Here is a 26,196-nt window from a genome sequence, read left to right as displayed (position 1 = left end):
CCATTGACCTATCTAGGGATGGATCGAGAAAGAGCGGTTGGAAGCAATTATTCTTTGAAATTTTAAAATTAATATATATTTTAGAATTTTTTTTCTTTATATTTTTATTAATGATCTATTATTATCTTCCTAAAATTTTATAAATTCGTTTGATTTTAAAATTTTAAAATTCACTTCATTAACATAAATTCATACGTAAATTTATCATCAATATCATCAATAATACTTTGAATTTAAGGAGTTTGACCCTGATGAAGAAGAATAGAAGAAATATTGGTCCAGATATATTTCTGTCGTGATATTTGTGCACATACCAAGAAATCTTGATATTGGAAATAAGGAGTTTTCTTTGGACTGCATTATTACTCACAGATTCCAGAAATCAGTTTCAACATTCAACATTTTTCAGCTTTCAACATCTTGGAAATTCTCTGTTAGGGTTCAATATTTGAATGAACAGCTTAGATATCATTTTCTTTGAAAGTAAAATATTATATTCAACTGCAGGGGATTTTTCTAATAAAAAAACAATAAGGATTTTTAGAAATTTTAAGAATAATATCATTAGGTTATCAAATCAGAGGTTAATTTAATTAAATTTTGTATGTGCTTATAAACAATAACATCCAAATAAATTTATAAATGGGTTAAATTATTAAAATAATATCATATTATTATTTTTTATTAAATAACACTTAAAAAAAATTTCTCACAATAACATCTATTTTTACTACATATGATGAAGACGCGCTTATGTGACAACACTTTTTGAAAGGTTCTTAATCAAGAAAACACATTTACTTAGGTGGTAGGCCACATGAATTATTTCTTCAAACGTTGATATCATCTTGATTCTTGACCAGTCACGTAAGTAAAGACATTTATTTAAAGAATACTCTTAAAAACATTACTATTATGTAGGTGTGTTTTTATCGTATATAATAAAAATGAGAATTATTCTGAAAAATATAATTTTTTGAATAATATTTAATAAAAATAATAAAATATTATTTTAATAATTTAACCCACATATCACATAAGCTTATCTGTATACTTTTATTTGGATTTGATAAGCGATGTCGGAAATGAATTTTTACCATATATCTAATATGACAGTTTTGTTTGGATCTTAATCATTATATTAATCAAATGGAAATAATTTAATTAGAAAAACTTAGAAAAGGGTGCAAAATGGTAAAGCTAAAAAATAAAGGCATGAAACGGCAGTTGTTGTCGTTTGAGGAGAGGAGAGCCGCCACCTCAACATCTACGTGTAAGTTTGCATGAAAATGTCAACAGTAAATACGCTTTTTCCATAAGGGCATTGTTGTCATTTTAATAAATCACTAGGAAACTCCATCAAGGAATCCTCGAACGGCTTTCCATTAAAAAGTTATTACTAAACACAATTTTTTAATGAAAAAAATACTTTTTGAAAGGGTGATAAGTAATTTTATATATTTAAAATTTTAAGATGTAATAATATTATTAAAAATGTTTGTAAATCAACAAAAAAATGAAAAATAGAAGTGTTTTTATTATCTATACTATATTGCTTTTAATTTAATTGGTATCGTATTATTCTAGATAAAAATAATAAAATATATCTATTTTAAATTATGATTAATATTATTATATATAATATTTTTTCTTTTTATATATTTATATAGTTTTTAAATAAAATAATTAAAACACTACTAATCCAAAAATCAAAACATGCATGGAATAAACATTTATATAAATATCTTATTAACCTATAATTATTTGATAGATTTTTCTATAAAATAAATCTAAAAAAGTGTTCAGGTCTTCTCTGTTTTCGAAAAGGATATCTTAAAACCGCTTTATCTGAAAATTTGGGGTTTGGAAAAAATAATAATTAACTTATTAGAGAGATAAAAAGGGCTTTGTCTTTTACGTATAGGGTAAATTACATAATAAATAGTTTTACTTTTTTCTCACTCCTATTTTTATCATTATATTTTAAAAAAATTTAATTTAATAATTTATACATTGAATTTAATTTATCATTCTATTGTTTTCTCAATTACACTACGATGACATGACTTATTTTAATATTTTCTTCAACCATAACTTTTCAATTTCACGTGTCATAGAAATCATGTTCTTCTTCATTGCTTATTTCAGCTCTAATTTTATACATGAAATATTTTCTCCACGCACTTGAGGTTTTCCTTAACCAGTTGGACCACCTTGAACATTAAATGAACTCAAATTTTTATCGTTCTTACCACCTCCGACCAACATCTCAGCTAAATTCAGTTAAGTTGTGCAATGTTGAAACCAGCCGAGCGTTGTAAACACCCACTAGGGGTTCATTAGACTGAAACATCAAAGATATTCCATCTTCCCTAGTTTTGTAATTCAATAATAAAAGAATTCACGAAGCTTAGACAAACAGAACCATAGCTCAACCCAAGCAAAAGGTAAAAACAAACAACGACCATCAACCAACCTCTAATAACCCATAAGTAGGATTAAAAACCAAAAAAATGAGCAGACAAAAAAAAGATGATAAAACATTAATGCAGCCTGAGGGAAGAAGGTAATGCATCCCAAGGAAATAGCTTTTTGGAAGACAAATATTTATACTTCATGGACATAAACTAAAGACCATATCAAACCTCTAATGACTCATTGGTAGGGTTAAAATGAAAACAGAAAATGATAAAAGGAAACATAAAAAAACAATGCAACTTGAGGCAAGAGGGCACTGCAGTTAAAGAAAACTACTCGTTTGAAGATAAATATAGTACTCCACGGACTGATTAATGCTCACCTCAACAGTTTTTTAACCCATTGTAGCTGGGCGAACTCCTACCAAGGAAATGAATATTAGTATCATAGCCAAAGGCCCAAAACATACTCGAAATCAGAGTACATATTATACTCAACAAGATTCAGTTTTGAAACAGTTAATACATAATATTTGAAATTTTGCAAGAACAAGTTCCAACATTGTACTCCCTTCCACCACCCCTACTCTCTACACTGAATGAAGCCAATACTTGGTCCTTTTGACGAAGGTGGTCGGCAGTACTGGTTAGAATAACAACCGCCGTAATGATCGAAATTTGGGTTCATTTAAGGTTGAGGAGAGAAATAGAGAGAGAAGGGGAGTTAGAAAAAGAAGCAAGAAAATAGTGTTAGCGCTGCCTTTCGATATACATGTTATACACTTATACCCGCAATAGCGTCCGCTATAGCCGCAATCGCGATAAACGTGACATGACCTAAAAGGCGACCGCAACTGTGATTTGAATCCCTGATCAAATCTATGTCATTTTGGTTTAAATTTGATTTTCTATAAGATCCAAAACTATGTCATTTTTGTGTTGATTGTCACATCATAACATCGTTAGAAAGTTAACAGCTGAGCAAAAAAAATTAATATATAAAGTTTAATGATTAAATTGAAAAAATTAAAAGTATATTGAATGAAATAGGAGAAAGAATAAAGTTTAATGAATAAATTTGTAATTTACCCTTATGGATATGCCTTCAGTCTTAATTTTCTTTCTTCATCTCTCATTTCTATCATAAAAAAGAATTCTTCTTTTTCTTTCAAAGTATAACCGACTCTCTTTCTTTCTCTCTTGATGACTATTGAGCTGATGGAGGAGAAAAAATGATTTGCAAAGGAATAAAAGGTAGGTGATTTTACCATTAATGGTGAACTTGAAGAAAATATCGTCAAGTAGAACAAAAACAGCAAGAGGAAGAAGAAGCTTAGGTTGGTGTTTTGATTTTCATGGCTACCAGTAGGGGCAACATGAACCACTCCATCCAGCTACACCATCACCAAAATCAGCAGCAACAACAACATCAGCATCAAATACAAGAGCATGATCAACATCATCAAAATCAGATTCCTTATGCAATGATGCAATCATCTTCCATCCCTGGAAACTTCATGTAATTCTTTTTTTTTTCCTTTTTACAGTACTATCTATTGAAAGCAAAAACCCAGAATTCATCCTCTTCACCTCTATATACTCTAGGTCTTACACTCCCAAAACTTTTCTTCTCTTTGTTCTTCTTGTAAATGATTATTTTTTGTTATTTTGGGAACAAGCAGAAGCAAAGATACTGGAGATTATGATTTGCGTGAATTAGATCAAGCCCTTTTTCTCTACCTTGATGGACAAGACCCCTCCACTGTTCAAGACCAAAGACGTGAGTGCTCTCCCTTTTCCTTCCTCTTTCTTCATGTCCCCTCTTTTTTTTTTCCTTGTTTATTTTTTTCATTTTCTGCATCTTCTGTTATAAAGATTCTTATTCGGACAGATCCTGCTTTTTTTATCACAGAAAAACCATGTTCATGTTTTCAACAGATTCAATCTGCCAGAACTTTCTTTTTGACCAGATCCTTGCAGAAACAAACCAAAACAGCTAGCTTTTCTTTTTCTTTTTGTTTATTAATTATGTTATTAGTAAGCTTTGCACCATGACTTGTAACAAACACCTCTATGATGATGAATTTCTTGAAAAAAAATTCTCTTTACAAGTACTGACAAGGGAGGGTATGGGTTCTATGTTTTCCTTTCATACTTCTCTTGTCACTGTCTCCCTTCCCTTTCTTTTGGGTCTTTCTTTAATCCCCAGCTTTACTCTCGAAGTTGGAATAAATGAATGCTTGTGAGATTTATTAAATGCAGATAACTCGGGAATGAGACCTCCGACGCTGAACATTTTCCCTTCCCAGCCGATGCACGTTGAGCCACTATCATCATCAACAAAAGTAAAACCCCTAACATTATTTATATTGATATGGTAAGTAGAAGTTTATTAAAATACTAATTTTCTAAGTGGGTTTGTTTTGTATTTGGTAGGCAAGTACAGGATTGGTTTCTCCATCAGCTAGTGGTTCAAAAAGACCATCAGAGCCGTCCATGGAGTTGGTCAACCCCAAAACTGATGCTTCAGCTTCTGCCCCGAATCACCCAGATAAAGCTGTCAAGGTATGATTGGCACTCGATATATTTAAATCATGGTATAAATAGAAATCTAATGCATTATCTTACTGAAAAAAATATCTTAATATCCCACGGTTTTTCTTTTGTTTTTGTCTAAATTTGGAATCTATAGTTACAAATGCGTATGTCTTAGTTTAGCAGAGCGAGGGGAATACAAAAGGGCCAACTTCAAGTTCAGAGCAGGAAGGACCCAAAACACCAGACCCTAAGGTGAAATTCTTTTGACTCTCTTTTTATAGACATTCACTCTTTCGTTCTTTCTTTTTTCTGCTACCATTTTTTTATTTTTTCAGTGAAAGAGATACTGAATCTGTATGTCATTTTTTGGAATCATTTTGGTGCAGACACTGAGAAGACTTGCTCAGAATAGAGAGGCAGCAAGGAAAAGCAGGCTGAAAAAAAAGGTCAGCCCCTACAAATCATTTTTTCTTCTTCTTTTAAACAAGGTTTAATGCACTTTTTTTTGTTTCAATCACAGGCTTATGTTCAGCAATTAGAATCAAGTAGGATCAGGCTTACCCAACTGGAACAAGAACTTCAAAGGGCCAGAACTCAGGTGATCATTCTCCTTGATCTCTTTTCTCAAAAGAAAATACACCCATGATTATTCTTTTTTTTACAACATTCGTCAGTATATACGTATGAGATCTTCTGTTTTTACTGTTTAGGGCATGTTTCTTGGTGGTGGTAATATCATAGGAGGAGAGCAAGGGCTTCCTGTTGGTATTAACAACATAAGCTCAGGTTTTTACTTCCTCATATACATTTTTTTTTTCAATGACATTCAACGGATAGGCACGGGATACGCATAATTAAAGAAAATGGATTTTTCTTTTATGTTGCAGACGCTGCAGTATTTGACATGGAATACGCAAGATGGCTAGAAGAGCACCATCGAATGATGTACGAGCTTCGAGCCGCAGTTCAAGAGCATCTACCGGAGAACGAGCTGCGGATGTTCGTGGACAACTGTTTAGCCCATTTTGACGAGATGGTGAACCTAAAAGGGATGGTGGCGAAAACCGATGTGTTTCACCTGGTGTCCGGCATGTGGAAGACTCCAGCCGAACGATGCTTCATGTGGATTGGTGGATTTCGGCCTTCTGACCTTATCAAGGTATTCTTTTAACCCTAAAATGTATATGACGGTAGCTAAGCCACTGTATATGACAGTGGGGACTCATATTCTATGTGGATAATCAAAAACTAAAAAAAAAAAGGCATAACATTGAATGACGAAAGGGTGATGAGGAGGTCTTTCTCAAAAAAGAGTAGGCTAGTTGTTTTTGTGATAAAGCTATGTCTGTTAACTACAATTTGTGGTCAAGTAGAGAAAATAGAGAGCTGCACGCTTCTCTTCTCAGCTCTCCACTCTGCTTTGTCTTCGTCTTCACGGAAATCAAGCATCTTGTTCTCACTTTCATCTCCTATTTTGTTTCTTGTTCATAAATATCCAAGCAACATGGCAGAAAAGCACTTCACTTTCAGTTCACAAACAAAGCAAAAACCAAGCAACATAATGTTTGTGGGTGCCTTTCTTTTTGTTTAAGGTCATTGTGAACCAGATTGAGCCATTGACGGAGCAGCAGATAATGGGGATATGTGGGTTGCAGCAGTCGACGCATGAAGCTGAAGAGGCTCTATCGCAAGGCTTAGAAGCTTTGAATCATTCACTTTCTGATGTCATAACATCTGATTCACTCAGCTGCCCTCCTAATATGACTAATTACATGGGCCAAATGGCCATCGCCATGAGCAAGCTGTCCACCCTCGAAGGTTTCGTTAGACAGGTATGCCAACTTCAACATCACCGTAATTATTTTTTAATTATTCCCCTACTTTTTCTTTTTCTTTGTAATGGTTTGGGCGATTAAAAAGTGGTATTATCCGTTTATAATTTTTATTATATATTGATAATATATACAAACCTTACGAACATAGTTATTTTAACCCGAGATATCCGAACAGAAGATATAAGACCCATGTATAGTTAATATGGATGGAAGCTTAAGAATATTTGCGTTTTCAGTAGTGTCACATGCTAATGGGCCCTCCATTTAATAATGCACATACATCTACATACAAAGTATGCTTTAAGTCCCATATGTTTGTGATGTCATGGTCGTAACCGTTGAAAAAGAAAAAAACACTTCTTCTTTACTTTAGTATTTACTCCTAATAATTTCAAAATTTTGCTTAAAAAAAAACTTATAGGCAGATAATCTGAGGCACCAATCAATCCATCGGCTGCATCAGATCCTGACCACCCGTCAAGCTGCAAGGTGTTTGCTGGGCATTGCCGAGTACTTCCATCGCCTAAGAGCTCTCAGCTCCCTCTGGTTGACTCGACCTCGACAGGAACAATAGAAACCCTAGCTTAAGTCTCACTCTTTGATTATTTATGTCTTCCTTTATGTTTTTCCCTAAGATTTCTACATATAGATGAAATAGATAGACTAAGAATAGATAATATAGATTACAAATTTGTAACTATAGTTCAAGTTTCTCTCGTAAAACAAGAAACTTATAAAACAAGAAATGCAATGATCCGCGGCTCTTTCTGACTAATCACAAATACAAAGATTGTCTGGTTAAGAAAAAGAAGAGGGCATGGAGAATAGAAACGAAGGTTTGGTCCTTTTTCTACTTGTTTTGGATAGTTCTTCATGAAATGACAAATTATTTGGTTTTGCCAAGAAAAAGGGTGTCCAGAGTTGAATTTTATATGTGTCATTTATCATTAGCATAGAATATGAGATGTAGTTGTTGAGATTTAGGTTTTGAATTTAGTTTATTTATTTTTGTAATTTTTAATGTAAATATAAACAATTAATTTTATTAAAGAGGAAATATCTAAAATTATATGAGATTTATAACATAATCATAAACTAAACGCATAATTATAATTCCTTCTTATAACTATTGAGACATAAAACTAATCACTTGAATACAAAGATATATAAGGAAAATATTAAAAATCTATCCAAAAAATTCGAACAAAATATAGATACGAACAAGTCTGACTGCATTGGTAAATGAATCACAAAAGGAGATCAAACTCAGAGTTAGGCGTCGTGAAAAAATTATTTATGAACACAAATCACATATCCAAGTTCAATATAAGGGTTCAAAGCAAGAAATATCAATATGATAACAATTAAGAGACATCTTAATTCGTGGAAGTGATGTCAAATCCACACATAATAAAATTAACCTAGAACTCTCATACTCGTGTAGGGTACGAAAATGTACCAAAAGACAAAAGAAAACGTGTCATAAAGGTAGAGGAAAGCATATCATAAAAACATAGTTATTTAAAACTAAAAAAATAAAGTAAAAACAAAGACATGAATATAAAAAATAAAGAAAAACAAGAAATACAGACGGTATACAATAACTACTAAAACTAGTGTCGCCACCAACTAAACTATGACGAGGGAAAAGAGTGAGCGGCTTGGACAAAAAAATATTTATATGTGTATGTTGAAATTTTAATCTTAACTCAAACCGTATAAATATATTATGATTATATTATATTGACTTTAAACAATCAAATTAGAGAACATAAATTAAATTTGAAATTTATACATATATATATTAATATAAGAATTTGATTTAATAAATTTAGTAGTTATTATTTCATCAAAATTGAAACTTTAAAATTTGAAAATATAAAGATTAAAAGTTACTAAATTTAAGTATAGAAAGTAGGTGTATAACTTACCATGTGTACAATGACTTATATAAGAATTTTATCTAAGATTTAAGTTTTAATTTATCGGATTTTAATTGTTTTAAAGTCGTTATACAAATAAACTTGATTGGTTTTTAAATTTTTTCTGTATAAGAAATTGTTAGATATAATGTCAAATTAAGATTCCACAGTGAAAGAGTAACATGTGGCCAAGCTATAAGTTAAATTAAATATTGAAAAGAAAATAGAATCCAAAATATTGATGTTCAGATCTCAATCTAACTAAGTGACAATAATTAAAGATCATTACATCAATAAACTAACTAAATTTATATTTGTTTTGAAAAAAAAAACTGGTGTCTTTTGGGATTTATTTAATAATTTAAAGGGTATTTTCTAAAAGATATTTATCAATGGTGATTCTTTAATCCTCCCTACCTCGTTAATTAAATTGGAATTGTTAGTACGTATTATGTGTTGGTCCAAATTAACAAAAGAACAAATGATGATTGTGGAGAACAAGAAATAATTGGTCCTTACTTTCTCCGGTGGCCAAGTTCACAAGTCAAAAGGTAAACCGTCCATGCATTTTGCCCTTGACAACTTTAAAACATAGACCTAGCTAGAAAATTTAATTTACAATATTAGATTTAGAAATTATCAAATAATTTTTTGAAATGTGAGATTAATTTATTTTTAAAGTGTGTTAAAATAATTTAAAAGTGATGTCATTTCTTTTTTTTATATTATATGTATAATTTATATAGAGAAAATTTTTAAAAAAAATTAGGATAGTAATTGACACCCCTTATAATACACCGATTCCATCAGTACTTTGAAATGATTTTATCATATTAGCCTTGATAATTTTCCTTGTTAATTATAGTTCTGATAATCTAATTAATTGATTCTAAAATTTAAAATATACATATTTAAAATTAAATATAATATTTTTATTATCAGTTTCCTTTTAGGAGTAATGTTTATGGTTATCTATAATGTTATTTTCAAAGTAAAAAATTTAGATTTTCTCTTTTAAATAATATGTCTTATTATTGCATCTAGTATTTATTTATATTTACATATAAAATAAATTAGCTGGGCTTAAATTATATATATTTTATTTTAAATTAGTGATAATTTTTTATATAAACATGATTATAAAAATATATAAAAGTAAAATTTTAATTTTAATGTAGTTTTTAATAATAAAATGGATTTCAGCTGGGCTTGAAACCACTTCGTGTCAGACCAACCAATAGAAAAGTCTACTTGATAAACTGGGCCAAGGTTCATTCAAGGAATGGCTAGAGCTATAGTTCTTTAACGGTGAATTCAGTCGTAATCTTAAAATTTTTAGATTATCATATTTTAGATTTTTTATTAATAATCTATTTTCGTATCTTAAAATTTTATAAATTTTTACTCTTCTAAAATTTTAAAAATTGATCCCTTTATAAAAGATTAAGCTTGTTTGGGATTAATCTAGTTATTCTAAAAACGTGTATTTTTTTAATAAAAAGTTTATATAAGTGGACTCCAACTTATATACATTCAAAAAATACTGTTAAACCCTAAACTAACGAACCCCATATAACAAACAAGCCCAAAACCCAATCACACGACCCATAAAAACCCTAATGACAGACTCGATAGATTTGATAGAAGTGTATTTGGTAGACGCCACACGGATAGCAGCAGCAAAGCAGCGAAATGGCAGCGAAAAGGAAGACTCCCGTGAAGACCAGAAACCCAGATCTGGTACGTGGTGTGGGCAAGTATTCCAGGTCCAAGATGTACCATAAGCGTGGCCTCTGGGCAATCAAGGCAAAAAATGGCGGTGTTTTCCCCCGCCATGACCCCAAGCCTAAGTCCCCCGCTACCGCCGAGAAACCTCCTAAGTTTTACCCCGCTGAGGATGTCAAGAAGCCGCTTCTTAACAAGCGCAAGCCTAAACCCACCAAGCTCAGGTTATTCTTTTCCATTCATTCTTCGTTTATTAGTAGATTTCTCATGGAAATGTTCCTTAGTGTTGGTTTATTGCTTTTGTTTTTATTTGTTTAGAGCGAGCATTACACCAGGGACGGTGTTGATTTTGTTGGCTGGGAGGTTTATGGGGAAGAGAGTTGTTTTCTTGAAACAACTTACTTCTGGTCTCCTTTTGGTAACTGGTGAGTGTTTTTGTTCTTTCCTCTGGTTTCATTTCGTAGTAATTTTTTGTTTAAAGCATTTTTAACAACACATTTTACCTCTGTCTTTTGTGGAAATTATGAAATGAAATCAGTGACTGTAAATGTAAATGTAATTGTATAGGAGTTGCATATCATAGTTAAAAAATTAGGCATGGTTTATGTTATTCAAATACAAGTTGGATGTATGAAAATGGTTTTAGAACATTTGTTATAGGTTTCTCCAGTATTGTTTGCTAAATTTCAATGTGTAGTAGGGTCGCCTCTAGAAGCTCTAGATTGTATTTCAATTTATTGTGTTGCTTCTACATATTGATTATATGCTGTCATAACAAACCCGTTCCGGAGATCGTGTGTTGATATCTTGATCGAGGTTTATTTGATGCTTTTGCTTTTATTGTGTCTGTTTTCTGGATATGATATAGTATTCACATTTGCCTTTCTTGGCTTAGAGGGGGATTGGTTATCATTATTTGTTGTATGTTCAATGTATACTAGTTATTTTCGTTGTTTTGAAATTCTTTCCATTATTTGCGAGTGTTTTGCTCAAATTTGGGAGGTTCATCTAATGGTAGGACCATTCAAGATTAACGGTGTTCCTCTAAGGCGAGTGAACCAGTCCTATGTCATTGCTACTTCTACCAAGGTTGACATCTCAGGAGTGAACGTTGAAAAGTTTGATGACAAGTACTTCTCCAAGGAAGTACAGAAGAAAAAGAAGAAGAGTGAGGGAGAGTTTTTTGAAGCCGAAAAAGAGGCAAGGTTTTTTTTTATTGCAAGAATTAAAAGCTTAAGCTGTACCAATTGGGTTTTTATAACATAATGTGCTGATTGTGTTTTTTTATTACTTTTCATAAAAAAATCTTGTAGGATAAGAAGAAACTTCCGGAAGAAAAGAAAGAAAACCAGAAAGCTGTTGACGCCGCTTTAATAAAGTCCATTGAGGGAGTCCCAGACTTGAAGGCCTACCTCGCTGCAAGGTTTTCTCTCAAGTCTGGCATGAAACCTCATGAGCTAGTCTTCTAGAGGGTATTTTGCATTTTGTTATGTTAAAGTGCTTTACTTTTGTATTCTCTTGGTTTAGATTATCTGTGGTTTTATTATCGAATGATATAGGTCTAAAACCTAAATTGTGGGATAGTACTTCTGTTATGCAAGAACCTTTAAAAGTTTCCTTAATTGGTTGTGTTCTGTGCTCATCTGGTTATGATGTTTGGACAGTGCGTGGTAATAATAAGGAATTATAATTATTAAAGTAAAAGTTGCAGCTTGTAATTTTTATAAAGCAATGGTCCCCTGAGTTCTCCCTGGAGCTTAATTATTGTAGTAACGGTGTATTAAAGTTTTGATCAATTCAGCAATGGTGAAATGGATGAAATATGTAAACAATGGTGTCAAACATGCACTGCTGCTTCCTATTTTAATTTAGTTTCTGGTTAAATAGATTTGTTTTTAAATTTCAGAATTGAAACATTATTCTCATTCATAGCCTATCACAAATTAAATGGGTGTATGAGGTTGGGAGGAATCAAGTAGTTTTGAGTAAAACTGCATTTGAATCCTTTTTCTTGTGCTATGAATGGACTTGATGTGGAACCTGGCTTTTCCAATAAAGATCCTCTACATATTGCCTATTTTTATGTTCCATGAAGATGATGTCTGCTATAATAAGGCAAATGTCGAGATAAATTCCTGGTCGGTAGGGCATAAATTAATGCATGCCATATGAACTACATTTCAAGGTGATAATGATGTTTATATTGAAATCTCGATGAGGCAATTGATCAATACATATCAAATTTCTCCCAAGCCGGGGACAGAAATTGATGTGCGCATATTACCTCAAGATTCATGTTTATTTTCATGTATGATGAAAGTGAACTAATTTGACGAAAATGCTTTTGGGGACCCCAAGGGTGATGATGCAATATTTTGTATAATTTCTTTTAATCTTAATCAGATGCATTATATAATTCCTTTGTATTTTCTTTCTTGATTCATATGTCGGATATAATAAGTATATTTTATGTGGTAAGCAACCTACTACAATGGTCCATAACATTGAAAATTACATATCAAAGAAGCCATAATATATGTGTGTGTGAAAATATTTTTGATGTTCATATCATGTTTTTTTTTTGTTGCTGTTGCATTTGAGTAGGTGTTTTTTATTTTATTTTATCCAAATCTCAAATCATTTTCCACTATTTATTTGCAAATATTTCATAAGTCTTGATAAGTATTATGGTTTAGTTTATTGACCAAAATCGAATAGAACATAATCATAGAAGATCACCACTGTAGTTTATCTTAAGATTTTTTTATTGATATTTGAAGAAAAAGTGAAGTATTATTTTAATTAGGAATAAACAGAAGGGTGTTGATTTGTACTCATAAAATCTCAAAATCTCATATATAATTTATGTATTTTTAATTAACAATTTAGTTTTACGTCCATTAAATTATATAATTTTTCATTCCTTAAAGTTTTAATATAAATTTTTAAGTTCGTATACTCTATCATAAAATTTTATATTCGTTCTTAATTTCAACTGAAGTATTTTTTTAAATTCTTTAATTGAATTGATATAAAATAATAACTAAATAATTTTATTTTATTTTATTTTTGAAAGAAGAAGTTTAAAAGAGGTATGACTTTTATCACATTGGAAACTGAAATGAAGGCAAGCCAGAGACTTTACAGGATGCTAGTATATACACACTTTGAAACACCTATCTTGCACACAAATACTTTATTGTTTTTCCTATGGTGGTGCTTATAAGGGATTAAAACGTACTCTAGGGTATCACACAAGTGGAAGAGGCATTTCCGTAGCGAACCTTGGCCCTGGGCTTAGATCAACTTTCTCACCTTCCCAGTCAAAGCATTGAACCAAAGCAGCCACTGCTGCATGCATCACCAGCATGGCAAGGGAAGCTCCGGGGCACCCTCTTCGACCACTCCCGAACGGAAGGAACCTAAAGTTTTGGCCCTTGAACACCATTTGATGCTCTCCAATCTTCTCATCGGAGCTTCCTAGAAACCTTTCAGGGTCGAATTCATCGGGGTTTGCCCATGAATCAGGGTCCCTCATGACACCGTACACATTCACTAGTGTTAAAAGTCAAATAATTTAGGCACCAAATTAGGCACCAAATGGTGCTTTGTCAAAGTCAAAAATTAGGCACCTAATTTTTGTTGAAATTGGGTAATGGGATAATTAATTTTAGTCATTATAATTTAGGGTATTTATAAGATTAGTCCTTAAGTTTCAACTATAAATACCCTAGCTCATTTAGCTTCAAAATCATCCCAAAGCATTCTAGCTTTCTTCCAATACTAGAGAGATTTTAGAGAGTTTCTTGAGAGTTGTTTTCTCCTTTTTATCTAGAGAGAATTATAATTGTTTTCTCCTTGGTAGATCGAGAGAGGTTGTAATTCCTATTTTCTCATCGTGAAATTCTTCTACCGTTGCCCGTGGTTTTTATCCTAAATTTTTAGGGGTTTTCCACGTAAATTTTGTGTCTCTTTTATCTTCATTTTTATTTTCTCAAATTATCAGTTGCGATTTTGCTCTATCCAATAGTCGTCTTCCGCAACAACTAGTACTCTGGTCTTGGCCTTCACCAAGTATCCATTTACATTGCAATCTTCACCACATTCCCTAATGATCAACGGAGCTGAAGGATGAAGCCTTAGAATTTCTCTTATCACAACTCGGTGGTATGGAAGGTTTGGGATATCGGATTCTTTGACTAGCCTGTTCGACCCTGCGACCGAATCAATTTCATCTCTAAGCTTCTTAAAGGCTGTTGGGTTGTTGATGAGCTCCCCCATTGCCCATTGCATCGCCGATGACGATGTATCAGTACCGGCCATGAAAATATCTTTTTATGCCACATTAAAGAACAAAAAAAACAAGATCAATTAGATAACAATTTGATAGCCCTAAGTAACATATAGCAACTAATGAAAGCTACCACTTACAAGCAAGAAAGACTTGATGTCCTTCATGGAAATCTTCACTTCAGCAGTTGGATCTCTGTAAACCTCCAACAAAATATCCAACAAATCCATCTTCTGATTCTCATAAAAACCTTCACTTACCTTCTCTTCATGCTCCTTAATGATCCTCTCCACCAACCGGTCATACTTCAACAAAGCCGCCTTGAGCTTTTTCTCATTTCCTGAGAAATCCAATACCTTCAAAGGACCCAAAACATCTCCAACAATTATCTTCCCCGAAAGCTTCAAACATGTATGAATAAGCTCCTTAATCTCAGCAGCATCGTTATCCCTCCCTGAACAACGTGTGCTTATCGCCATTCTACAGATGGTGTTGTTGGTCAGGGCCGTGAACTTGCTGCTCAGCTTACAGGTCTTTCCTTTTTTGCAGCAGTTCATCACGGATTCCACCAGCTTGACATTCTCCTGGTATCGGATATCGGCGAACTTGTCTAGCTGAGGGACGGCCACCAGCCTTGTCATGCAAAGTTTCTTCATGAAACGCTAGTAGTCACCGTATTGAGCCAAAACGAACCTCGAGCCTCTACCGAGGAACCAAATTCGGGCCTGGAACAAAAATTGAGCTCTTGGGTTTTGAATATTTCTTATGCAACATCGGAGTTGGATACAAGGCAAGCTGATGCACGGAGGCGGATCCCCATGAGAGGGCCATAGCGTCGAGCCAGGTCTTGGAAAGATTTGGGTAGGACAGAGGTGACCAGATGAAGGTGACTGATGAAAGGGAGAGCCGGCAGGCTTCAGAATTGTCTTGATGAAAGAATGGACAACCACAACAGTGATGAACCAAATCAAATACTGAAAGTAGTAGTGAGTGAGTACCAATGACATGGCCAATTGGAGTAGAAGGGATGCTTCTCTTTACTACATGATGGTAAATGCTTGGCTTTTAACATGCTTTTATAGACATACCTTCTTTCTCTCATTCTTTTTTCTTTCTTTTAAGTCTTAACATAAAATTAAGTGATCAAACTGTATACTTTTTGTCTACCGTGTTTAAATTATTTTTCGATCAATTTAAGTATCTAACGTTACACTTTTAGGTGTTTGGATTGTCACTGCCGTTAAATGATATCAAATTTATAAAATTTAAAATATATATATATATATATATATATATATTTAAACTCAAAATCTTTTAAAACTCTAATTTCAATCTCTTTGCCACCAACGTCGCCAACCAGCCAAAATTCCAACGACGTTTGACTAATCGAACACCTAACAACTGAAACTCCCTACTCTAACCTCTAATTGCAGCGAAAATCGACGAACACGGCAAAAACCAACAATCATAAAATCTTGCATTTACACAATCATTGGGTGTTCGACCAGTTACGAAAGTAAGGTGTTTTAACCTTTGGGTAATTGACCGGTTACATGTCGTTGGGTGATTGAATAGTTGAAGGCATTAGTGGCGACCAGCAGCGACAAAAGGATTGAAATTACGATTTTAAAAGATTTTGAATTTTTTTGTACTTTTATAAAATTTTGAGATTTTATTAAAAAATTATAATTTAAATAATTTAGATAACCTTTTTAATTTGACATAGGCAACATATATTATTTAACGGTGAAATTTAATGTCAGTAACAGTTCATGCACCTAAAAGTGTAATGTTTGAAATGTTAGACACCTAAATTGACTTAAAAATAGTTTAGGCATCTAAATGAGTAAAATGATATAGTTTGGGCACAAATTTTTGAGTTAACTGTATCACATGTCCTCAAAGTATGAACTTTATTTTAAATTGGTCTCCAAACTTTTAAATGTTCCAATTTCATCTCTAAACAATTCATTTTAAATTAGTCCTTAAAGTTTTGAACATTTCAATTTTATCCCTAAACTATGACTTGCATTTGAATTGATCCCCAAACTTTTTAAACATTCCAATTTCATCTCAAACTATACGTATATATTAATCACATCCCTTGTTAATAAAATCATTAGGCCAAGTTATATTATTATATGTTTCAAAAAAAATTTAGGTTAAACTATGGTTAAAACTAATCACATATTTGGATGAATTTGGGGATGAAACTGGAATATTCAAAAGTTTAAGGACCAAATTTAAAAAGAGGCCATAGTTTGGGAAAGAAATTAGAATGTTCAAAAGTTTAAGGACTAATTTAAAATGAGAGTTATAGTTTATGGACAAAATTAGAATATTCAAAAGTTTAAGGATCAATTTAAAATAAAAGTTATAGTTTGGGGACATTTAATACAATTAACTCCTGATTTTTATATTTGGCCTTCGTTTAATAAGAAATATACAAATATATTTTAGGGTAAACTAAGTATTTAGGCTTTATCACTCACCTATTCTCACAATTTTGTTTTGGTCATACAATTATTATTATTTTTAAAATTATACCTAATATTATGTTTTGGTTCCGTTTTTGTCATTATAGTTAAAAAAATTAACTTGTATATTGATATGTTACCACAAGGTAATATCATGTCATCATTGAAAAAATTATCACATCAATTCCGTTTATTTTTAAACAATATGCGATCAAAATAAAACCATGAAAATAAGTGGGTAACTAAATACGTTATTTACCCTACATTTTATTATCTATTTTAATTTCCAGTCCATGGAATTTAAGATTTAACATAGTACTGTTGAATGCTTAACGAATTAAGAGAATCTTTTATTCAAAACTTGGTTCCTGCACAGACAAACATGGGATGGAGACTTGAGGAGAGGTTAGGGGACCATAGAGGATGGTCCATGGAGACTTGTTTATTGTTTTCGTTTACATTTTTCGATCATTTGGTAAAAGAGAAGATAATTCTTTTTAGATGTTTTGAGTTCGGGTAGTTACGTATGTATGGTGTATATGCGTTATCAATAAATTAAAAAGATTTTAAAACAAATACTATATTATAATCACCCTAAATTATTAAAAATAAACCTTTAAAAAGACCATGTAATGAATTTAGAAATTTCGTTTTCCAAAGTAGTAGAATAGAAATCTCAAAAACTTTGAAATACTTCTGGACAAAATATGCTCAATTACCAGGCTTATATATCCAAATACCACCTTAAAATATCATATTTCAAATTAATACTTAACTTTTAAAATAGTATCTTTTTAATACACAAGGTAAAGACACACCCCACGCATTTAATAAAATACTGTCTTTAAAAAGTTTTAAAAATAAAACTAGAAGGACCAAAGATATAATTTAACTCCATGAATCGAAATGTCTATTAATATTAGTTAATACAAATATAATTAAAATATTAGCCTTTGTTTCTTATCAATGCAGACTAAAAAGTTTTCCTCTATTTTCTCTCTCATATTATCTTACATTTTATATATTTATAAGAGTTAATTATATCATATGCCCCTAAACTCTAAACCCTTATTTTAAATTAGTCCTTAAACTTTTAAATATTCCAATTTAATCCCCAAACTATTACTTTTTTCAAAAGTAGTCCTTAAACTTTTGAATATTATAATTTCATCCCTAATCTATGACCCTAAATCGGTCCCTTAACTTTTGAATGTTCCAATTTCATCCACAATTTCATCCAAATATGTAATTAGTTTCAACCATAGTTTAACCAATTTCTTTTTTTTTTCAAACTTGTAACAATATAACTTGCCCAAACGATTTTATTAACAAGGGATGTGATTAGCATATACGCATAATTTGGAATGAATTTGGAATGTTCAAAAAGTTCTGGTACTAATTTAACATGAAGGTCATAGTTTAGGGATGAAATTGAAATGTTTAAAAGTTTAAGGACTAATTAAAAATGATAATCATAGTTTAGAGATGAAATTAAAACATTTAATATTTTAGAGACCAGTTTAAAATGAAGACCATATTTTGAGGACATATGATATAAGTAACTCTATTTATAATGTATCATAGTAAATCAACTTACTCTATTATTGAATCTCACTTGATTAAAACTTATTATTAAAATATAAATTATATTCGTATCAATTAAAATTAAATATCTTGATATACTAAAATATTTAAAAACTTAATTTTATAAGTTATGAATTACACTTTGTTAAGAAACTTTTTTTATGAGAATATTTATATTAAAATTAAAATCAAATATATAGTTATATATTTTATATTAATCCTTTTAAAAAAAATATCACCAAATTAATAAATTTTTTAAACACTTAATTTTATAATAATTTAAAAATACTAATTTAGAAACCATGAAACAAAAAGGGAAATGACGTTGTAATAAACTTGAATTTATTAAAAAGTATAATTTTAACAATTAAGTTTAAATTTTAGATATTAAAAACGAGGAAACTAAATTCCTTAAAATAAATATATTTGAACTGCATTCCAAATACAAGAAGTGTAATAGGGATGGGAAACGGGTACAGTTTCGTGGATTTCGCACCGCACCCGCTTCAATTGGGGTGGGGATGGGTATAATTTTAGCGGATAGTGGGCGGGTGTGAATTTAGAAAGTGATACACGTCACGGGTAGTGAGCGAGTAATGGGTTTGAGACATTACCCGCCCCACATCCGCCTGCCCAACTAAATATCCGCCCGCCCACTTTTTATTATATATGTAGGTAGTAGTGAATTTAAATTGAAGCGCTCTCAATTGGAGGAAATAAAGAATGATGATTGTAATACTGGAGTATCAGATGTCACAAGTATTGCCTGAAATTTTAGAATATTGTGCCAAAGAACAAAAACATTATGTGTTTGTCATTTATATTTCTAAACTTTAATTATATTTTTTATTATGGTGTTTTATGTACTTTAAGATTTATATTAACACTTAACACAAATGATCCTTGGATTATTTTATTATGTTTTTTAATGGACATGTTTTTTTTATGTTTGTTACTTAAATAAAACTTAAGTTTGCTTTCAGGCGGGTCTAGACGGATACATCACTAATGGGTAGTGGGTGTGGGGATAGATTTGAGAATGTACCTGCGTGGGCTAGTGTGAATTTAAAAATTTGCACCCATCATGAGTGGTGAGCATGTGGTCGATTAAAAAATATTAGGTGCGTATGGGGATGGGAGAGGGGGTATCCGCACCCGACCCGCCCATTTTCCATCCCTAAGTGTACACGACTTGAAACATATGTTTACATATAAATAAAAATAAGAGACTAAAAATGAAAAAATAAAAAATAAAACCTGGTGGAGCCTTCAAAGGAGTCCAGTAAATTATCCATCTGTGCGCATTGCCGAACGAACGGTTCACATAGGCCCGTATCAAAACCAATCCAACAAACCAAGGTTTCATTAATGCCCATATCAACCTCATTTTAAATCTAATTTATGGGGAAAAATACTCCTTTTAACTGTTGAGGCTACTTGATAAATTTTATCTTCATTATATTTTTAATTTGTATCCATACAAGATGCATGGAAGGGAGACAAGTGACACATCTTTCTAGAAATTTTAAATTAATACATATTTTAAATATTTTTTTGTATTTTCGGAAAAATACTCCTTTTAACTGTTGAGGCTACTTGATAAATTTATCTTCATTATATTTTTAATTTGTATCCATACAAGATGCATGGAAGGGAGACAAGTGACACATCTTTCTAGAAATTTTAAATTAATACATATTTTAAATATTTTTTTGTATTTTCAAATAATAATTTGTTTTCGCCTCTAAAATTTAATAAGTTAACTTCCTCTTAAAATTTCAAAATTTCATCTTCTTTTCTTAAATCCTATGTTCGTCCCTATACTTATAGACCATGTAATACTGTGAGTTACAAAAATATAACCAATAATTGTGCTTCTATTAAGAAATAATAATTTACGCATCCTATAAATACAACTATTAAACTAGAATCTCTTAATATTCTTTTATATCATTGAGACTACTTAATAAATTCAAAATATTTTATATTAGAATGATCTTTAAAATAAAGAATTTTAAACTCCAATTATATAAAATCAATCATCACATCATCAATTTTTAAAGCATTCGCATCTTATATATTCCCTAATTTAATTTTGAATCCTATAAATTAGGTTAAAAATAAGATATATTTTGATTAAAAAAATGAATTTAGGCATATACACCAATTTCTCTATCTCAAACGCATTGCCACCTTTTTTTTTTATTAAAAAAAAGTGTGAAATTGCGATACAAAAGCATGTCACGTCCTATACAATTTTCTCTTTATTTCATAACCTTCAAAGTAGGGAACTTTGTTAGCTTATAGGATTTGAATCTTTGTAATGGAAACGTAGCCCAACTTTTTACATGGAAAAAAAGAGCAACAATTCATTTCTCTCGTACTTTCGTCATTGATCTTTCGTAGTGAAGCTAAGCAAAAATCATAGAACTTGATTAGGCACTGCCTTCTTAACATTCAAGCACTTGCAGTTGGCGCGATTGTCACTCAGAGTCTGCAAAGAGCAAAAGTATGGTGTTTGATTTGCGGTGATATACGCACAGGAACGGAGTATCCTAGGGAGGCAAAGTATAATTAACTATAAAAATCTTGGGGTTTAGGGTGTCCTCTAGTACGTACCTTAAACTGTTTTTGAAGTTCCTTGATGTACTCCACTGCCAAATCTAACATGTCTGCTGTGTTTGTTTGCTGCCCCATGAAACCCCAAAACAAGCCATGTCAATTTAACAGACTTAAGGGGACAAAGATGATTTCAGAACTGAATATACACATTTAGGAAAACATCTTACCTTGTCCATGTTTGGGACAAGCTCTTGAAGCTTTCTCATCCGTTCACTGATACGGGTTCTTCTCACCTGGAACAAGTAATTTATCCTTTATGAAATCTCCCAACATGTAGAGATAAACAGCTTAAGCTGCAAAAATCTATTACCCTTTCTGCAATGCTTCGAGGATGAGTAGCACAACCACGCTTAGCTCTAATCTTACAAGGGACTGAATCTTGAAAATGTAGATACTTCTCCACCGCAGCCATCTCGTTTGAAGTCTTTGGTAGACTCAAATGGTGCGATAATACATGAACCCCACTTCCACCATCCCCATTCTATTAATCAAAACAACCACTCATGAATATAATCTATGTTTGTTGAGTTGTTTTGATCATCTAAATGCCACTTAATCATACCTGATTATTGGAAAGGAACTCGTGGTCATTTTCTCGTGACCTTTTCAAGCCAGAGAAATTCTGAGTTAGTTGTGTGGTAGGATCGTTCCAAGAACCGTCGTCGAAGCTATTAGCCCCGATGCTATCATTGTTGATTTCGGATAACTGCGACAACCTGCTCAGTGAAGAAGGTTGTCTTGCTGTGAAGCTAATATGATTCTTCAATCTGTTGGAAGATGGACTTAATTCCCCAGTCGTACCATTCACTCCACTGTAGTTTCCCAAACCTTTCATGCTGCCATAGCCTGCAATTTATTCAATCAACACAATTTCAGCTAACTTTAGCCGAACCAATTGATTCACAGCATACAGCCTCAAAACATCAGGTTCTATCGTTTAATTTACAAAAAATCCTAATGATGATCAGCCTTTCAGATCCCATTTTTCAACACTAAATCTATTCAGCAATAGCACAACCAAAAATGTCAACTTCCATGTTTGAATGGGTCATTATCTAACTTTTAAATATCTTCTTTGCTCGTTTTAAAGTTCATATATGCTTAATTGAGTGAGAAAACTGGAAAGAGAGCAACGCGCACGCGTTGCATATGCAGTTGCTTGAAACTTGAATCTTGAGAGAGTAATACTCTCTTCTAACACCGAGTCCGCTTAATTGGTTCAACACACCCTTTTCATCTTTCTTATTAAATGCAATAATAAAAGTATATTTTAATTTGTTTCCATCCTTTTCCATCTTTTTCCAATCTTACCAAACAAAATCTAAATGCTATATGCTACGGAAAAACCATCTACCAAAATAGGACAATGAAAAAGTCTAAACAACTTACCAAACAAAGCATTAAAAATAGCAAAAATAAAGTGACAATCATAAATGAGAACAAGAACAATACCATTTTGAACAGATAGGTTGGTAAAAAGCCCTGGCGGCGAGCTGCTTTGCCTCACTAGGCTAGAAGAGACCCGTTTCCCTCGACTATGCTGATCCATTCCCATTAAGTCGTATGAGCTATCCATAGCAGTGCTCTGCCTCGGATACTGAGGCGGCAACCCTGAAAAATTCGGCGTCGAACTGGCATAGCTAACAGCCGCCTCTGATCCAGATTTATCCTCGAATACACTGTTTCCGCCGCCGCTTGAATTACTGAATCTGGATATATCGAAACCGCCTTTGTTGACTCCGCAATCATCGGTATCGGTGAAATTAGCGAGAAGGGAGCTTGGAGCAGAACGAAAACGCAATAACCCAGGATTGGATTGGTTGTTTTGGTTTTGATAGCTTTGATGGGTACTTGAATCCATTGAAACTTCCCCTATTCTACTCTGTTTTTCTCTGCTACGTTGCACTGAGAACTTTTAAGCTAGAAAACCATTCTACGTATCCCGAGTCGACGTCCTTTAAAACGAAGATGAAGATTCTAAAGGAATCTTAGCATCAATTTCCTGGAAGAAAATTTTCAGCATAATTTCTAAGCAGAGTCAGATAAGATCTTGAAGAAGAAGCAACTAAAAGGAATAGCTTCGTTTTAAGAACTGCAAGACCAAAACTCCAACAATAATAAGTTGACTAGGGAAGGAAGAAAAAGAACCTGATATGGAGAAAATGAAAGTAAATGGAGGTTGAAGGATTTAGAAGATATATAATCAGATAAAATAAGAAAGGGGTTGATGAAGGAAGGAAGAGAGAAATGGAAAGATAAAGAAAAGCCTCAGATTTGGTCTTCAGAACAGCAAAAGCAAGGAAGATCTAATGAAAGCAAAAGGCAGCGGTGTCGATACAAAAATAGAAAATAATAGAGAAGAGAGGAGGCTATTACTATAGATAGGGATATAAATTTAGTCATTTATTTATAAGTAAACTATAAATTTCTTCCCTCCATCTTATTTTCACTTTTATTTTATCATCAAATTTTAAAATGTTCTGTTTTTTCAATTAATTTTACAAATTATATTTTTTCCCAAATTATATCAATATTAATCTAGATCTTGTTTTCGTTCATCACGATCTATTTTCAAGTCAATCATCATCGACAATGATATTTATCATGGTTATCAAAATCGGACCGGACCGGCCGGTTCAACCGATTGAACCGTGAACCAGTGGCTTGTCCGGTCCGGTTAACTTTCAAAACCAATTTTGCAATGAACCGGCTAAGAACTGGTAGAACCAGCTGAGAACCGGCTGGAAACTGGCAAAACTGGTGTGAACCGCCGGTTCTGTTTTTTTATTTTTTTAAAAAATTAAACCAAACGACGTCGTTTGTTAAACGAGCCAACTCGAACTCGAGTATTGCTGAGCTCGACTCGAACTCAAAAACTTTAAAAGTAAGCTCAACTCGACTCAAAAACTCGCGAGCTAAAAATTATCAAGCTCAACTCGAACTCGAAATATAATATTGAAACTTGAACTCGAAAAGGCTCGAACTCAAAAAAAATTAGAAGCTCTATTGAAGCCTGAAACTCGAACTCGATTGAAGCGAAAGAATAGTTCGCTCTGTGCTCACCAAAAGGCTCCATGATTTTGAATGCCAAATTACCTCTATTATTTATAGAAATCAGTTGTCTTCTATGTTTTTTAGCCATGTGAGATTGTTTTGTTCTCCTATTTTTACTCTTTAGACTTTTGGGATGTTCTTCTATGTTTCTTAGCCATGTGAGATTGTTTTGTTCTCTTATTTTTATTCTTCTATGCTCTTTAGACGTTTTTATATAGTGCTGTATATATTAATATTGCTTTGAATATTATGTAAAATTTAAAAAATATATATTATTTTATATAATCCGGTTCAACCCGGTTGAACCAGTACTAAATTATTTATGCAACGTAATTTACTTAGGAACCTTTGCCGGAGAATACAACTTTATTGAACTTGGATACTCAAGCAAACAAAATTTTTTTTACTGATACAAAATTGATAGTTTTCAAAAATTACCTTTAAAAACATAATAATAATTAAAGGCAAAACTTTCGAGATAATATTCTCGAAGAAATTATTTCACGAGATAATGCATTCCCCAGATTAATTGCTCTAATAGGGTGAAATCCACAGTGTTGGCCTTAGGTCGCCATGCCATCCGGGCGACCTACTAGGTCGCCATGGCTTCCTGGCGAGCTACTAGAAAGATTACATGTGCCATGCACGTCCCAACACGCTGGGCATCCGAGCGAGGCCATCCGACCGAGGGCATCCGAGCGAGCAAGGGTAGGTCGTCATGCACGCTGGGTGACATGGTAGGTCGCCATGCTGGGCGATCTTGTCCCCTGCAAGATTCTTGCGCTTGCTCCCCGCTGCATGCTCGCCTGCTCCCCACTGCATGCTTGTCTGCTCCATGCACCTTTATTCGCTGCATTATTGTAGCATAATTTTCGCTGCTTCAAGCAGCAATTATTATTGCAATCCACGATAATCAACGACTCGTGATGTCTTCAATTATTGATTGATGAATTGAAGCAGCCAACCCTCTTCAATATAGAGGGGGTATGATATGGGGTTAAGGAAGCATAAGAAAGAAAGGGAGAAGAGTGCCGAGAGAAAGGAAAAGAATAAGAAGAAAGGGAGTCTGACAAACAAACATCGAGGTAAATTTTCATTTAATTTAATTTAATTTAGTTTATTATTTTAAATTATTAGTTTGTTAGTTTAGGGTTAGGGTTAGGGTTTAGGGTAATTTTTTTTACTTAATTAGTTAGTTTGTTAGTCGTTAGTTATATATAAAAAAAATATGTAATTAGTTTGATTTAGTTAAATAGTTAAGTTGCCATATGATTTGTTGAATTTATATTATATAAAAAATTTAGTTAATTAGTTTTTTAGTAGTAAATTATAATTTAAAAATCGTTTATTATTAAAGAATAGTTTATTAGTTGAAGTTATATTAAAGAATAGTTTATTAGTTGTTTAAGGGAAAATTCACGTTTAAGTTATATTTTAAAAAATTTAGTTTGTTACTTTATAAGTTTATTATATTATAAGTTATTATATTAAATTTTTTTGTTATGTTGTAAATTAGTTAGTCAGTTAACATTAGATTATATTAAATGATTTTTTTAAATATTATTGTTTAATTTTTTTTACAGATTCATTCGAATGGCTGACCAAATTCCACTGTTTAGACTTTACAATGAACATATTTCAAGACATTTGGGAATAATGGTGAATAAAATATTTGTTTAATAATTTATTATTAATAAATAGTTGAATATTACTTTATGATTGTGATAATTT

The 26,196-nt window shown here is 32.2% G+C and overlaps 3 protein-coding genes and 1 pseudogene across 4 annotated transcripts; 2 read left to right on the top strand and 2 right to left on the bottom strand.

The window, feature by feature from the left end:
- Positions 1 to 3,733: 3,733 nt before the first annotated feature.
- LOC120216979 (bZIP transcription factor TGA10-like) lies at positions 3,734 to 7,365 on the top strand. 2 transcript variants are annotated; one of them, XM_039214241.1, is made up of 11 exons: positions 3,734 to 3,936; positions 4,100 to 4,197; positions 4,680 to 4,762; positions 4,854 to 4,982; positions 5,139 to 5,207; positions 5,342 to 5,401; positions 5,476 to 5,553; positions 5,666 to 5,741; positions 5,843 to 6,114; positions 6,548 to 6,787; positions 7,212 to 7,365. In XM_039214241.1, exons 1-11 carry the CDS (start codon positions 3,773 to 3,775, stop codon positions 7,362 to 7,364), a joined length of 1,422 nt encoding a protein of 473 aa, XP_039070172.1. In that variant the 5' UTR covers positions 3,734 to 3,772; the 3' UTR covers position 7,365. The 2 variants fall into 2 exon arrangements, with proteins under 2 accessions (XP_039070172.1, XP_039070167.1); XM_039214236.1 differs by having other exon boundaries at positions 3,736 to 3,936; positions 5,136 to 5,207.
- Positions 7,366 to 10,368: 3,003 nt separating this feature from the next.
- Positions 10,369 to 12,059, top strand: LOC120216971 (60S ribosomal protein L6-1-like). The gene is made up of 4 exons (XM_039214231.1): positions 10,369 to 10,661; positions 10,756 to 10,862; positions 11,456 to 11,637; positions 11,751 to 12,059. Exons 1-4 carry the CDS (start codon positions 10,405 to 10,407, stop codon positions 11,904 to 11,906), a joined length of 702 nt encoding a protein of 233 aa, XP_039070162.1. The 5' UTR covers positions 10,369 to 10,404; the 3' UTR covers positions 11,907 to 12,059.
- Positions 12,060 to 13,657: 1,598 nt separating this feature from the next.
- LOC120216576 lies at positions 13,658 to 15,735 on the bottom strand (annotated as a pseudogene).
- A 5,295-nt stretch (positions 15,736 to 21,030) lies between these two features.
- LOC120216961 (transcription factor bHLH130-like) lies at positions 21,031 to 23,642 on the bottom strand. Its single transcript, XM_039214226.1, has 6 exons — positions 22,864 to 23,642; positions 21,974 to 22,257; positions 21,722 to 21,892; positions 21,579 to 21,644; positions 21,409 to 21,477; positions 21,031 to 21,283 (listed from the first exon to the last, which is right to left on the bottom strand). Exons 1-6 carry the CDS (start codon positions 23,270 to 23,272, stop codon positions 21,212 to 21,214), a joined length of 1,071 nt encoding a protein of 356 aa, XP_039070157.1. The 5' UTR covers positions 23,273 to 23,642; the 3' UTR covers positions 21,031 to 21,211.
- Positions 23,643 to 26,196: the final 2,554 nt, after the last annotated feature.

This window comes from Hibiscus syriacus, unplaced genomic scaffold, assembly GCF_006381635.1.
Source record: "Hibiscus syriacus cultivar Baekdansim isolate YM2019G1 unplaced genomic scaffold, ASM638163v2 tig00000765_pilon, whole genome shotgun sequence".
Lineage (NCBI taxonomy): Eukaryota > Viridiplantae > Streptophyta > Magnoliopsida > Malvales > Malvaceae > Hibiscus > Hibiscus syriacus.
Note: the sequence above shows the minus strand (reverse complement) of the source record. Positions and strands in the feature narration are given on the sequence as shown.

What these genes read in the sequence shown, in the direction of transcription:
- LOC120216979 (XM_039214236.1), top strand. Translation starts at nt 3,773, where the DNA reads ATGGCTACCAGTAGGGGCAACATGAACCACTCCATCCAGCTACACCAT. An exon ending in ACCCAGATAAAGCTGTCAAG is followed by an intron (nt 4,983 to 5,135) that starts GTATGATTGGCA and finishes GTCTTAGTTTAG; the next exon opens with CAGAGCGAGGGGAATACAAA. An exon ending in GGCCTTCTGACCTTATCAAG is followed by an intron (nt 6,115 to 6,547) that starts GTATTCTTTTAA and finishes TTTTTGTTTAAG; the next exon opens with GTCATTGTGAACCAGATTGA.
- LOC120216971 (XM_039214231.1), top strand. Translation starts at nt 10,405, where the DNA reads ATGGCAGCGAAAAGGAAGACTCCCGTGAAGACCAGAAACCCAGATCTG. An exon ending in CCTAAACCCACCAAGCTCAG is followed by an intron (nt 10,662 to 10,755) that starts GTTATTCTTTTC and finishes TTATTTGTTTAG; the next exon opens with AGCGAGCATTACACCAGGGA. An exon ending in TGGTCTCCTTTTGGTAACTG is followed by an intron (nt 10,863 to 11,455) that starts GTGAGTGTTTTT and finishes ATCTAATGGTAG; the next exon opens with GACCATTCAAGATTAACGGT.
- LOC120216961 (XM_039214226.1), bottom strand. Translation starts at nt 23,272, where the DNA reads ATGGATTCAAGTACCCATCAAAGCTATCAAAACCAAAACAACCAATCC. An exon ending in AGTTCCTTTCCAATAATCAG is followed by an intron (nt 21,893 to 21,973) that starts GTATGATTAAGT and finishes TTTGATTAATAG; the next exon opens with AATGGGGATGGTGGAAGTGG. An exon ending in CTCGAAGCATTGCAGAAAGG is followed by an intron (nt 21,645 to 21,721) that starts GTAATAGATTTT and finishes TACTTGTTCCAG; the next exon opens with GTGAGAAGAACCCGTATCAG.